At 43.7% G+C, this 12,810-nt stretch overlaps 1 protein-coding gene across 27 annotated transcripts in view; it reads right to left on the bottom strand.

The window, feature by feature from the left end:
* Positions 1-12,810, bottom strand: part of DTNB (dystrobrevin beta) — a 297,564-nt gene that overhangs the window by 25,291 nt on the left and 259,463 nt on the right. The window contains exon 16 of one of the 27 annotated variants that reach the window (XM_030800625.1): positions 10,126-11,686. The exons of the other annotated variants lie outside the window; for them this stretch is intronic. Coding sequence (XP_030656485.1) covers positions 11,681-11,686 — 6 coding nt within the window. The 3' untranslated portion in view covers positions 10,126-11,680. Of the gene's footprint in view, positions 1-10,125; positions 11,687-12,810 lie in introns of those variants that run through there. 27 annotated transcript variants of the gene reach the window in all.

The raw sequence follows: 12,810 nt of genomic DNA on the forward strand, positions 1-12,810 counted from the left end.
GACTTCCCTTCTTTCTTTTTCCTCATGGAACAGGGAAGAATTTTTAATCCTCCTGGCACACATTATAGTCAGGTAAACAAGGCCAGAGAGACTTGTGGCAAAAAGCCTGACTTTAAGAGTTAATGCCCCCTGCAGAGCATTCATAACTGCATCCCCCTCCACACGCACACGCATCTAAAACTTGGAGCTAAGCTGTTATCATGGTAACAGAATGGAAGACACTTTAGTCTCCATTTCTATCTCCCTGACTCATGGACACCTGCCAGGTAGCAGATGGCCTGTGTGGACAATTACCTTCATTTTGCTGCAGTGTATTTAAATTAAACAAAGTGGCCTCTTTGCTGCCGATTTTCAGAGGCCCTCTCAGAGAAACAAAAAACAATGATGGGAGAGAGTTGCTGCAAGTCTGAAATTTAGGCAACCGTGAAGGTATAGAGAACTGGGATATGTAGAGAACAGCTTTTGTACATTTTTTTCTTCAAGAAAAAGTTAAAAACCCCACATAACTATTTTGAGCTGGTGCTGGTGGTGACTGTGCTAGGAAGATGCAGCTGTCTCATCAAAGTGGAAGTGAAACGAGGGAGAGGTGATGGGGCTATCTGATGCTGCACTGTCTGTCCTGCTGTGAGAGCTGGAAATCATTGCCTCACACGACAAGAGTTAAGACTATTGGGAGTTAGGACTGGCAATGGAAGCACTCAGAGAATGGAGAATGAGGGTGAAGGAGAGAGGCAACCAAATGGCCGTGAGCAAGGAAGCAGGCAATGAATGTGCCTGGACACCTTCCCTGCTTAGCAGAGGCGCCCATCTGCAAGCTTAAGTGCTGCGGAGTCTTTTATTTATTTTTATTTTCTATTTTTTTCATCGCCCCTGGTCAACATGAAAGTGGTGTCTTTTAAAGATGAACTTGGCTTCTAGACACTGGAGAGAGGGGCTGAAGAGTTTTATGAAGTCTCTCTTACCACCATTAACACACATTTACCTATCATGTGTCTGTTGGAAGGATGAGGCCACCAGAAAGTCTGCCATGGGGTCTCTCTGCAGAGGGGTGACACCTGTTTGTTTCCATAACATGTCAGGAACCTCAGGGCTCATGCATAAACGGTCACACACTGTGACGGCTGGTGAGGCAAGTTGCAATAAGACAGGAAGCAGCTATTCTACGACTGCTGGATGATTTGTGATCACGGTGTTGCCCACGACAGAAAGTTACGGTTCTCAATCTTCATGATTCTGTCCCTATTCAAGTTACACTAAATTATAAAGAAGGCAAGGCTTATGCTAAGAATTAAAGAGTGAGGGCAAGGTGTACAATTATCTTTCTTAGTAGAAGGAAGAAGGTGTATTAAATTTCTGGGACAAAGAACAACGTATTAAAACTCAAGATAAACCTGTAGATAAAAAGAAAGTCGGAATGTAAACTTTTAGATAGAGAAACTCATAAATTCCAAGACCAGAATTACCTCCTGTTTGTTTCTCCCAGTTTGCCTAGCCCTATTTGAAAATGGTATCCCACTAGTCTTTTTTTTTGAGACAGAGTCTCGCTCTGTCACCCAGGCTGGAGTGCAGTGTGCAATCTCGGCTCACTGCAAACTCCACCTCCTGGGTTCAAGCGATTCTTGTGCCTCAGCCTCCAGAATAGCTGGGATTATGGGTGCCCGCCAACACACTTGGCTAATTTTTGTATTTTTAGTAGAGACGGGGTTTCGCCATGTTGGCCAGGGTGGTCTCGAACTCCTGACCTCAAGTGATCCACCTGCCTCGGCCTCCTAAAGTGCTGGATTACAGGCGTGAGCCACCGTGCCTGGCCCGTATCCCACTAGTCTTCACTGCAAGATTTCAAAGCCAGTTCTCTGCAAAATGATGAGAGACCTCACCAACCAAGAGAAAAATATCTATACAATGAATGCCGAACACTCAGATTGCATACTAGAAACAAAAACTAGGCTAGGTTCTCAGGAGGATGTGGTCCTTATTCAGACAGCTAAATCTATTAGCAGGAAGGCAGCTGGGACCTATCAGTGGGGTTTTAAAATTCAATGAGTCTAATTTAAATGTTACTTATGGGTAAGCCAAATTTGTGTGGTGAGGTATGGCACCCTTATTCAACAGTGACACTCGGCACTTTGTTAAGTCCCTGTTATATGTAACATAGTGGTTAGAGTCCAGGCTTTGCAGTTGGATAAACCTAGTTTTTTTTTTTTTTGAGATGGGGTCTTGCTATGTTGCCCAGGTTGGTCTTAAACTCCTGGCCTCAAGCAATCCTCCCACGTCAGCCTCCCTTGTAGCTGGGATTACAGGCGTGTGTCACTGTGTGCCCAGCCTAGATGAACCTAGTTTGGATTCCGGCTGCCATTTACTAGCTGTGTGATCTTGGGCAACTTACCTAACCTCTCTGCACCTAAGGTTCTTCATATGTACAGTGGGGATAACAATATCTACCTCACAGGTTGGTGAGGATGAACAGGAAACACCCCACACACTTGGCTCCATAGAGTGACACCTATTGTTCTTCTACTTTGAAAGGTGCTAGGGGTAGGGGGCTATGCAGCTGAGGCAATGTCTCCACTCTTAGCAGGCCTATCCCAAGGGAGTCAGGTACGTATGCAACCAGCACACCAAACGGGATGTAACAGGTGCCACAGCAGAGAAACAGAGGAAAAGCAGCCTGGCCTGACGTTATGGAACAGGGTTAAGTGTGGTAGAACAGGTGGCAGCTGAGAGTATCTCGAGGGGTACAACTGCAATGGGCAGAAGAGGCTTGGGAAGGGCAAACCAGGCGGGGGAAAGTGCATGACCTCCACTGGGCTGGAGAGGAGGCTGTATTGGGGGTGAGACGGGGCGGTGAAGCTGGAGTGTGGGGAGCAGGGAAGACCTGTAGCAGGAAAGGAGAAATGTCGGTGGTGAGCAGCCAGAGCTGTAAATGAGCAGCTGCAGAGTTTATTTAATAGGCCACAGATAAGGGCTGGGCACGGTGGGTCACACCTGTAATCCTAACACTTTGGGAGGCTGAGGTGGGTGGATCATCTGCAATCAGGAGTTCAAGACCAGCCTGGCCAACATGGTGAAACCCCATCTCTACTAAAAATACAAAAATTAGCCAGGCATGGTGGCACGCAACTGTAATCCCAGCTACTCGGGAGGCTGAGGCAGGACAATCGCTTGAACCTGGCAGACAGAGGTTGCGGTGAGCCGAGATTGTGCCATTGCACTCCAGCCTGGGCGACAAGAGTGAAACTCTGTCTCAAAAAAAAAAAAAAAAAAAAAAAAAAAAAAAAAAAAAAAAAGTTTGAGACCAGCTTGGCCAACATTGGCCAACATAATGAAATCTCATCTCTACCAAAAAAACACTTATGTTTTTCTATAACACATGTAACAACTACTTGCAAAAAGAGTTATCTGGCCCCGAATGTCACTAATGCTGAGAATGAGAAGGACGGCTGAGGGTGACTTAGTCATGAGGTCCTACAGAGGATGGTCTGCCCAGGGCTATTTTCCTGGGTGGTGAGCTGCTGTGGAAAGAAGGGTAGGCAGCCAGCATCCTCAGGTTAGTTAGACCTTCAAAGGGCCCAAGAATAGACTGCTGTATCTTCTGCACAGTTGGGATGTCCTGGGGTGGCTACAGATCTGACAGTCTCCTAGAATCTCTCTTGATTTTCTGAGGTCTGAGCAGGTTAAAAATTGGAGTTGAAATTTCCAATGTGAAAGCAATTAATAGAGAATTGTATATACATTTAAATTAATAATACATAATAATAAAAGTACTGAAGGGTTTATGGTTAGCCATCTGTGCAGAGCAGTGGTGAGCTGGCATGGATCCTTATTATAATAAAAGTACCACTTTAGCAAATGACATGACATTTCTCAAAAGAAGATATACAAATGGCCAACAAACATATGAAAAAATGCTCACATCACTAACCACCAGGGAAATGCAAATCAAAACCACAATGAGATACCACCTTACCCCTGCAAGAATCGTCATTATTGAAATATCCAAAAACAATATACTTTGACATGGATGTGGTGAAAAGGGAATGCTTATACACTGCTGGTGGGAAAGTAAATAGTACAACCACTATGGAAAATAGGATGGAGATTCTTTGAAGAACCAAAAGTAGACCTACCATTTGATCCAGCAATCCCACTACCGGGTATCTACCCAAAGGAAAAGAAGTCATTATATGAAAAAGACACATGCACACATATGTTTATTGCAGCCCAATTCACAACTGCAAAGATAAAGAACCAACCTAAGTGCCCATCGACCAATGAGTGGATAAAGAAAACGTGGTAGTATATATACACCATGGAATACTACTCAGCCATAAAAAGAAATGGAATATCTTTTGCAGCAACCTGAATGGACCTGGAGGCTACTTTTCTAAGTGGGGTAGCTCAGGAATGGAAAACCAAATGCTGTGTGTTCTCACTTATAAGTGGGAGCTAAGCTATGAGTATGCAAAAACACACAGAGTGATATAATGGACTATGGAGACTCAGAAGGGAGAGGTTGGAAGGGGGGTGAAGGATAAAAAACTACATATTGGGTGCACTGTATGCTAGTTGGGTGACGGGTGCACCAAAATGTCAGAATTCACCACTAAATCACTCATCCATGTAACCAAAAACCACTTGTACCCCAAAAGCTGTTGTAATAAAAAAAATATTTAACAAAGTACCACTTGGCCGAGCACGGTAGCAACACTTTGGGAGGCTGAGGCAGGTGGATCACTTGAAGTCAAGAGTTTGAGACTGGGCAGGTGCTGTGGCTCACATCTGTAATCCCAGCACTTTGGGAGGCTGAAGCAGGCAGATCACCTGAGGTCAGGAGTTCGAGACTAGCCTGACCAACATAGAAAAACCCCGTTTCTACTAAAAATACAAAAAAATTAGCTGGGTGTGGTGGTGCATGCCTGTAATTCCAGTTACTTGGGAGGCTGAGGCAGGAGAATCACTTGAAGCTGGGAGGTGGAGGCTGTGGTGAGCCAAGATCGTGCCATTGCACTCCAGCCTGGGCACCTGGGCAACAACAGCAAGACTCTGTCTCCAAAAAAAAAAAAAGTTCAAGACCATCTTGGCCAACATAATGAAATCCGATCTCTATCTCCCCCAAAAAACCAACAAAAATTAGTTGGGTGTGGTGACGTGCACCTGTACTCCCAGCTACTCAGGAGGCTGAGGCAGGAGATTCGCCGGAATCCAGGAGGTGGAGGTTGCAGTGAGCCAAGATCACACCACTGCACTCCAGCCTGGACACCAGAGTGAGACTCCGTCTCAAAAAAAAAAAAAAAAGCACCACTTTAGCTGCAGTTAACTGCATTGCCTGTAATTTTATAAAATAGCCTTCTACTTTTCTTTTTTTAAACATCAGGGCATCTATATTGCAGCTCCAAATGCATACTGCTAAACTATGATTAGGAGTAAATGGAGAAGAGTGTAAGAGTCTATGGAACTTGTTATAACATGCATCTTTTAGCTGAAACTAAGCAGATGTTCTTTTCCATGAAGGACGCTCCAAACCTTAGCATTATCGTTACTATGGAACATCAGAACCAACCTGAGGGTCAGCTATAAAACCTGTTACCCTAGAGACTGGTACAGCTTCATGATTTGACGAAATGCCTCCAGATGCTCTCAGAGTGAAGTTATGGAGACAATCCCATGCTGAGAGAAGATGCTGGGGTGAGGCACAACAGAGAGGAAGAATGCCAGGGAAATCTGTCCTGCTGGAGACATGGCCAAGAATTACGCAGGTGAGCCACAGGAGAAGGGCATTAGGGATGCAGCTGATGTTTTCTTAGGATATTTTCTTGTGTCTGGAAAAGTGGCAGGTGGAAGGCTGGCATGAATAAACCCTGGGGAAGAAGTTATTGAAAGAAAACCCAGACAATGAACTAAGGGCCACAGGATTTCAAAGTCAGGAAAGGAGAAATCAGTGAAATAAACCCAACTGGATTTCATTCATTCATTCATTCATTCCTCCATAGGCCAGGAGCCAAATAGATCTCTACAGACCCTTCTAGGTTTATAGCCTTTCTCCAGAGTACCAACTGGTACAATGATGAAAGGATCCAAGAATTGTGGAGCTGGAAGTTTACCGATGAGGAAAATGAGGTTTGTAAAGGTTACGTGCTTGTTTAGATGAAAAAGAAATGGGATTTAGCCAGCAAGACTCGATTAGTGAGAAGGGCAGTCCATTCACGTGTAATTCATAGATTTAAGATTTACATCTTTATTCAGTGGGGTGACATTATTTGACAGGAGGTGGTGCTGAGGGGGTTGGACAGGACAAAGCCCACTTTTCAGAGTTGAGTGCACTTTACTACTGTATTTAACATTTTCTTTCCCAAGTTGCTGATAACTTCCTTATTGTCAAATTCACGGGCTTCCTTGTCTTATTGTCTCACTAACTTCCTCCTTCTTGCAACTATCTGGGCTTCCAAGAGAACCGAAGGTCCTTCTCCTGCCTCCTGTTTCTTCTTTTTGTCTACTACGGGTTTTCCCTAAGGCTCACGTTTATGGTTTCAATCCTCATTTTGTGTTGAAGGGTTCCAAGTCTATGTTGCTAGCCCCGTTTTCCCATTGAAATTTCAGTTGCACATGTCCAAATACCTAGCAGATCTTTTTGCTTGACTGCCTGGCTATGGGACATAATAGCATGTCCAAAATCAGATCAAAGTTCCCTCCTAACCCAGATCATATCTCTGTCTTCACTTGTTCAGTAAATGACACCCATCATTTCCCTAGATTCTCAGGCTCCAAGCCTACAAATCATTTTTTCTTCATCCTTTTCTGTTAATGCTTTGCTGAGATTCAGTCTGTAATATTCTGCGGGAGGCAGTGTGTCCTAGGAATTCAATATTCTTCCAGTGGAAGAATTTCTCCAGTTGGCTGAGGAGATAATTTTTTTGGAGGCCCTGAAGGATGGCTTTCATATGCTGTGTGCATTCTGGTCAGGAGAGGAAAAGACAGAAGTACAGTACAGGAGGGAAATTTAGGAAGTAGGTAAGGAAATCTCTCAGCCTGACATTGATGAGTGATGAAAAATATTGGGGGGTGTGGCATACACCCCAAAGCTACTTTTCTCTTGTATCCTCGGACTCTTGTTAGGTGCTCAGGGAGTTTTGGGGGAGTGAAATACAAACACCCATTCTCCATCCCCACCACGCAAGACAGGACCATCTGGAAATGAACCTTCTGGCTATGCAAGACTAAGTTCCTGAACATAAAAGAAACCAAAACCATTTTTGTTCATCTATGATGCTTTCCTAGAAAGATCTTGATGAAAAGAGGGGAAATGAGAACAAAAATAACTCGGGGAAGTCTGAATTATATGAGGTATTCAAACTTTATCAGGTCCCGAGAGACGCAGGTATGGGGCTTCAGTCACGCCACCCTGCCATGACGGGGTGGGGGGGCAACGGTTTAAAGGCATTTTGTTACTGACTAGCTGCTTCACTCATTAGCTTCATGTTCCTGGGATGTGCGATAAAAAGAACAATGTATAGATAATCAATAGCTTATGTTATTATTTTTTTAAAACTTATCTGGCCTGTGACACAACCCTCAGGAGATCCTGAGAACATGTGCCCTGCTTATGTTACTTTAATGTAAGTTCTTGGTAGACAACTTAGGAACTGCCTTTTCATTTTTTTTTTTAAACCCACTGTAACTGCTGCTAATCAGAATGCATATTCAGGGCAATCTGAATCTCTGCTCCTGGGGGGCCATCCTCAAGCTTTGGGCTCAAATAGACTTATACTTGATCATAAAGAAAAACCATAGCTGGGCGCGGTGGCTCATGGCTGTAATCCCAGCACTTTGGGAGGTCGAGGCAGGCAGATCACCTGAGGTCAGGAGTTTGAGACCAGCCTGGCCAACATGGCGAAACCCCATCTCTACTAAAAATACAAAGATTAGCCGGGCGTGGTGGCGTGCGCCTGTAATCCCAGCTACTTGGTAGGCTGAGGCAGGAGAATCACTTGAACTTGGGAGGCAGAGGTTGCAGTGAACTGAGATCACGCCATTGTACTCCAGACTAGGCAAGAAGAGTAAAACTCCGTTTCAAAAAAAAAAAGAAAAACCAAACCTATTTTTGGTATTGTAGTGATATTTCCTCTTTTTGGAAAAAAAATAACAACAAACTGCCAGGTCCCTACGGTGAGTACAGGTGCCAGGACCGATGGATGAATACACCCTGCTGACTCTTGCGAGGCCATGTGTGGGAGGGAGCTAGCAGTAGCAGGCAGTCTATGCACATATCCTGGGACTGCGACCCAGGATAAAGGTTTGTGGGAGAGTCCTACGTATAGCACAGCGATCCTCATTTACCAACAGACATCTGTATAGTTTGCCAACTTAGGAGGGCCGCAGTGGTGCCTGAGGCCCAGGATACCACTGACCTGGCTTGTGTTTCTGCATTTAGGGTATCATGTCAACTATGAAATAACTTTTAGACTATTTGATGGTGGTATTTGTGTACAATTTCTCTTTTTATCCTCCAATAGGCCAGGCTCAATGTCTTGAACATATATAGTAAAACACTGCTAAATAAATAAATGAATGGCAATCCTTTGCCTTTTGGGAAGTAGATTCAGGCTTCTATTTCGGAGGATTAAGGGCCAGGGAGCCCAGAAGATTGCAGAAGCATGTGAATCTGAATCGCTTCCCAGTGATACTGTATCCAAAGGCTAAGAAGGGAACGTGACCCATGAGGCATGTTAACATCAAGGGGTTCACCAACAATCTCTTTAATGGCCAAAGAGGAGGTTTCTTTTTCTTGTTGTGTAGGTTTGTTTTTTTGAAAGTACTTTCTCTTAAACTTACAAAGTTAGTATTCATGAGGTTTATGTGAGCCCTTGTGGGTCAACCATTGCTAACTAAACATTAAGTGCCCTTCCTTTGAGGTATATTTGGTAGAGCTGTGATCAGAAATGGGGGCTTCCTGGAGCCAGGCCAAACCATGCTCTCTTTGGTATAGCTGTAGGTGGATATTTGTCTGGCTCTTGGAAATCAGATAGGGCATGAGGGCAAGATCCCACGTGATAGCCAAACTCACTGAAGTAAAAGGAAAGGTCCCAAGTGTGGCAATGTTCTCTTAGCCAATTCCCCAAGATTCCACTAATTACATTATTTTCAGAGTGCCAGGTATATTACCCTTTGGACCACTGGCCCACTACCTAAGCTGGGCCAAGGCCACCCTGAAGGAGCTTCCTATCCTTACATAACTTTTACTGTCTAAAGTTACAGTCTTTAAGCCTGATGATCATTATATAAAATGTTCTATGAAACGTATATGAAGTTTTTTTAAGTCTTTAAGCCGGATGATCATTATTAATTAACTTCTAATAGGAAAGATCAGATAAATGTTGGAAGAAACATATCCTTCATGAATAAACAGAACCCCTTTCCTTGGATAGCTCAGTGAATGTGGTATTAGAGATCCAGCAGTGAAATTTTATGGTGCACTGAGTCACTGGGAAAAATGGAACCCTAAAATGTTCCTAAAATGAACTGGTACATCTGAACTCTTTCCAGACTAGGATTTGGATATTGTTTGATCGAGACCAGAGCGGCCCATAGCTCAAGTGCACCAATGGTCATAAACACCATTGCCAGTAGGGACCTAATCAGTCTGTGGTGACCCTAGTGTCCCTCTGTAACATGCTGATGAATCTTACAACCATATTTCTGGCTGTAAGCACTGGGCTTTTACTGAGCAATATTTAAAATATTTTCAAATGGTGCAAATAACTATAGATATCCTGTATTTTATAGATTATTATCTTTAAAAGATAAGGTGATTTTTATGCCATGTATCAGTATATTTTCTTTAGACAGAAATAACAATATTAATAATAATAATACTAATCAGCTTGGTGTTTGTATTTTTTTGGTAACAAAATTTTTTCAGATTCCTTTTTAAAAAAATTATTTTCATTATTTGCTTTCTTGGGAAATCAGACACCTTTTTTTTTATACTTTAAGTTCTAGGGTACATGTGCACAACGTGCAGGTTTGTTACATATGTATATATGTGCCATGTTGGTGTGCTGCACCCACTAACTCATCATTTACATTAGGTATATCTCCTAATGCTATCCCTCCCTGCTCCCCTGACCCCACGACAGGCCCCAGTGTGTGATGTTCCCCTTCCTGTGTCCAAGTGTTCTCATTGTTCAATTCCCACCTATGAGTGAGAACATGCGGTGTTTGGTTTTTTGTCCTTGTGAGAGTTTGCTGAGAATGATGGTTTCCAGCTTCATCCATGTCCCTACAAAGGACACGAACTCATCCTTTTTTATGGCTGCATAGTATTCCATGGTGTATATGTGCTATATTTTCTTAATCCAGTCTATCACTGATGGGCATTTGGGTTGGTTCTAAGTCTTTGCTATTGTGAATAGTGCTGCAATACACATACATGTGCATGTGTCTTTATAGCAGCATGATTTATAGTCCTTTGGGTATATACCCAGCAATGGGATGGCTGGGTCAAATGGTATTTCCAGTTATAGATCCTTGAGGAATCGCCACACTGTCTTCCACGATGGTTGAACTAGTTTACAGTCCCACCAACAGTGTAAAAGTGTTCCCATTTCTCCACATCCTCTCCAGCACCTGTTGCTTCCTGACTTTTTAATGATCACCATTCTAACTGGTGTGAGATGGTATCTCATTGTGGTTTTGATTTGCATTTCTCTGGTGACCAGTGATGATGAGCATTTTTTCATGTGTCTGTTGGCTGCATAAATGTCTTCTTCAGAGAAGTGTCTGTTCAGATCCTTCGCCCACTTTTTGATGTGGTTATTTTCTTTTCTTGTAAATTTGTTTGAGTTCTTTGTAGATTCTGGGTATTAGCCCTTTGTCAGATGAGTAGATTGCAAAAATTTTCTCCCATTCTGTAGGTTGCCTGTTCACTCCGATGGTAGTTTTTTTTTTTGTTTGTTTTGTTTTTTTTTTGAGACGGAGTCTCACTCTGTCGGCTGGAGTGCAGAGTGCAGTGGTGGGATCTTGGCTCACTGTAAGCTCCACCTCCTGGGTTCACGCCATTCTCCTGCCTCAGCCTCCCGAGTAGCTGGGACTACAGGAGCACCACCATGCCCGGCTAATTTTTTCTATTTTTAGTAGAGATGGGGTTTCACTGTGTTAGTCAGATGGTCTCGATCTCCTGACCTCGTGATTCATCTGCCTTGGCCTCCCAAAGTGCTGGGATTACAGGCGTGAGCCACCATGCCCGGCCCAGATTCCTTTTGATAAAGGATATTTCTGAGCTATAATTTAGTCTCCTGAATGGATCTATCTGGGAGTGCCTTGAGCAAAATCACTGCTATAGGTATGTGAACTAGTTATGCCCCTTATAATACAATTATTAATTCATACAGACTATCAGTCAAAATCTTATAAAATTGATTAATATTGGTTATCATTCAGCAAATATTTATTGAGTATCTACTGTATGGCAGGCTGGGCTAGAGGCAGGGGATATAATAGTGAAAAAGGCAGACATGGTCCTTTAATCACTGTCTGATGATGATCATAGGCTTAACTGACCTGCACTCAACTGATGCAACCTAATTCCTGAGCCTGTTAAACTGCAGGGTAAATCATGGGCTGAACAGCCACTCGGTGAAGTCTTATCTGAAATAGCCAGGCAGTTTGCCCCTCATTATAACCCTTAGATCTGAGAAAAGAGAAGGGAAGGAGGGGGGAAGAGAGAGAGGAAAGACAGAAGAATGTCAGTGGAGGTACTGATGCCACTCAAAGCACCACAAAAGTGGCTGAGGCTGAAGGCAGAATCACAGCACCCAAGCTTTTAAAGCAACAGTTATTGCCCATTTCTCTCAAGTTTCCCAAATGCCAAAGTAACCCTGTGATACTATGATATAACCAATATATATTTGGTCTCCATCCCAGGTTCCTGGCACAAGAGCTTCTTCTTTTTTTTTTTTTTTTTTTTTGAGACAGAGTCTCGCTCCGTTGCTCAGGCTGGAGTGCAGTGGCATGATCTTGGCTCACTGCAACATCCGCCTCCCAGGTTCAAGCGATTCTCCTGCCTCAGCCTCCCGAGTAGCTGGGACTACGAGTGCATGCTACCATGCCCGGCTAATTTTTGTATTTTTAATAGAGATGAGGTTTCACTATGTTGGCCAGGCTGGACCAGAGCTTCTAAAACCCGTGGAATCTCCAGAGTGATATGCGTGTCTTTTGCATGCTAATGAGATGACTGGGCTTCGGGAATCTTGGATAGCTTCAGGATAGGGACTGGTTGCCAGAAAGACCAAGGCATTATTAGAGGGTTGAAACTTTCAGCCCCTTCCACCAGGCCTTGAGGAGGGGACAGGGGCTGAAGATTGAGTTAATCACCAATGGCCAATGAATGAATCAATCACGCATACATAATGGAACCTCCATAAAAACCCTAACAGAGGGGTTCAGAGAGCTTCCGGTTGGTGAGCATGTCTATATGCCAGGAGGTGGTATATACCCCAACTCCATGGGGACTGAAGCTCCTGGACCCTTCTGGAACTTGCCCTATGTACATCGTCACCTTGGATGGTCACCTGTGCCCTTATAATAACCTTTAAAATCACCAGTAATAGTGAGTAAAGTGCTTCTCGGAGTTTCATGAACCATTACAGCAAATTATTGAACCTGAGGAAGGGGTTGTGGGAGCCCTGATTTGTAGCCAAGTTGGACAAAAGTGTGGGTAATCTGGAGAACCACTACTTGTGACTGGTGTCTGAAGTGTGAGGCACTCCTGTGGGACAGAGCCCTTAACCTGTGGGCTCTGCCCTAACTCCAGGT

Source organism: Nomascus leucogenys, chromosome 19 (genome assembly GCF_006542625.1).
Source record: "Nomascus leucogenys isolate Asia chromosome 19, Asia_NLE_v1, whole genome shotgun sequence".
Classification (NCBI taxonomy): Eukaryota; Metazoa; Chordata; class Mammalia; order Primates; family Hylobatidae; genus Nomascus; species Nomascus leucogenys.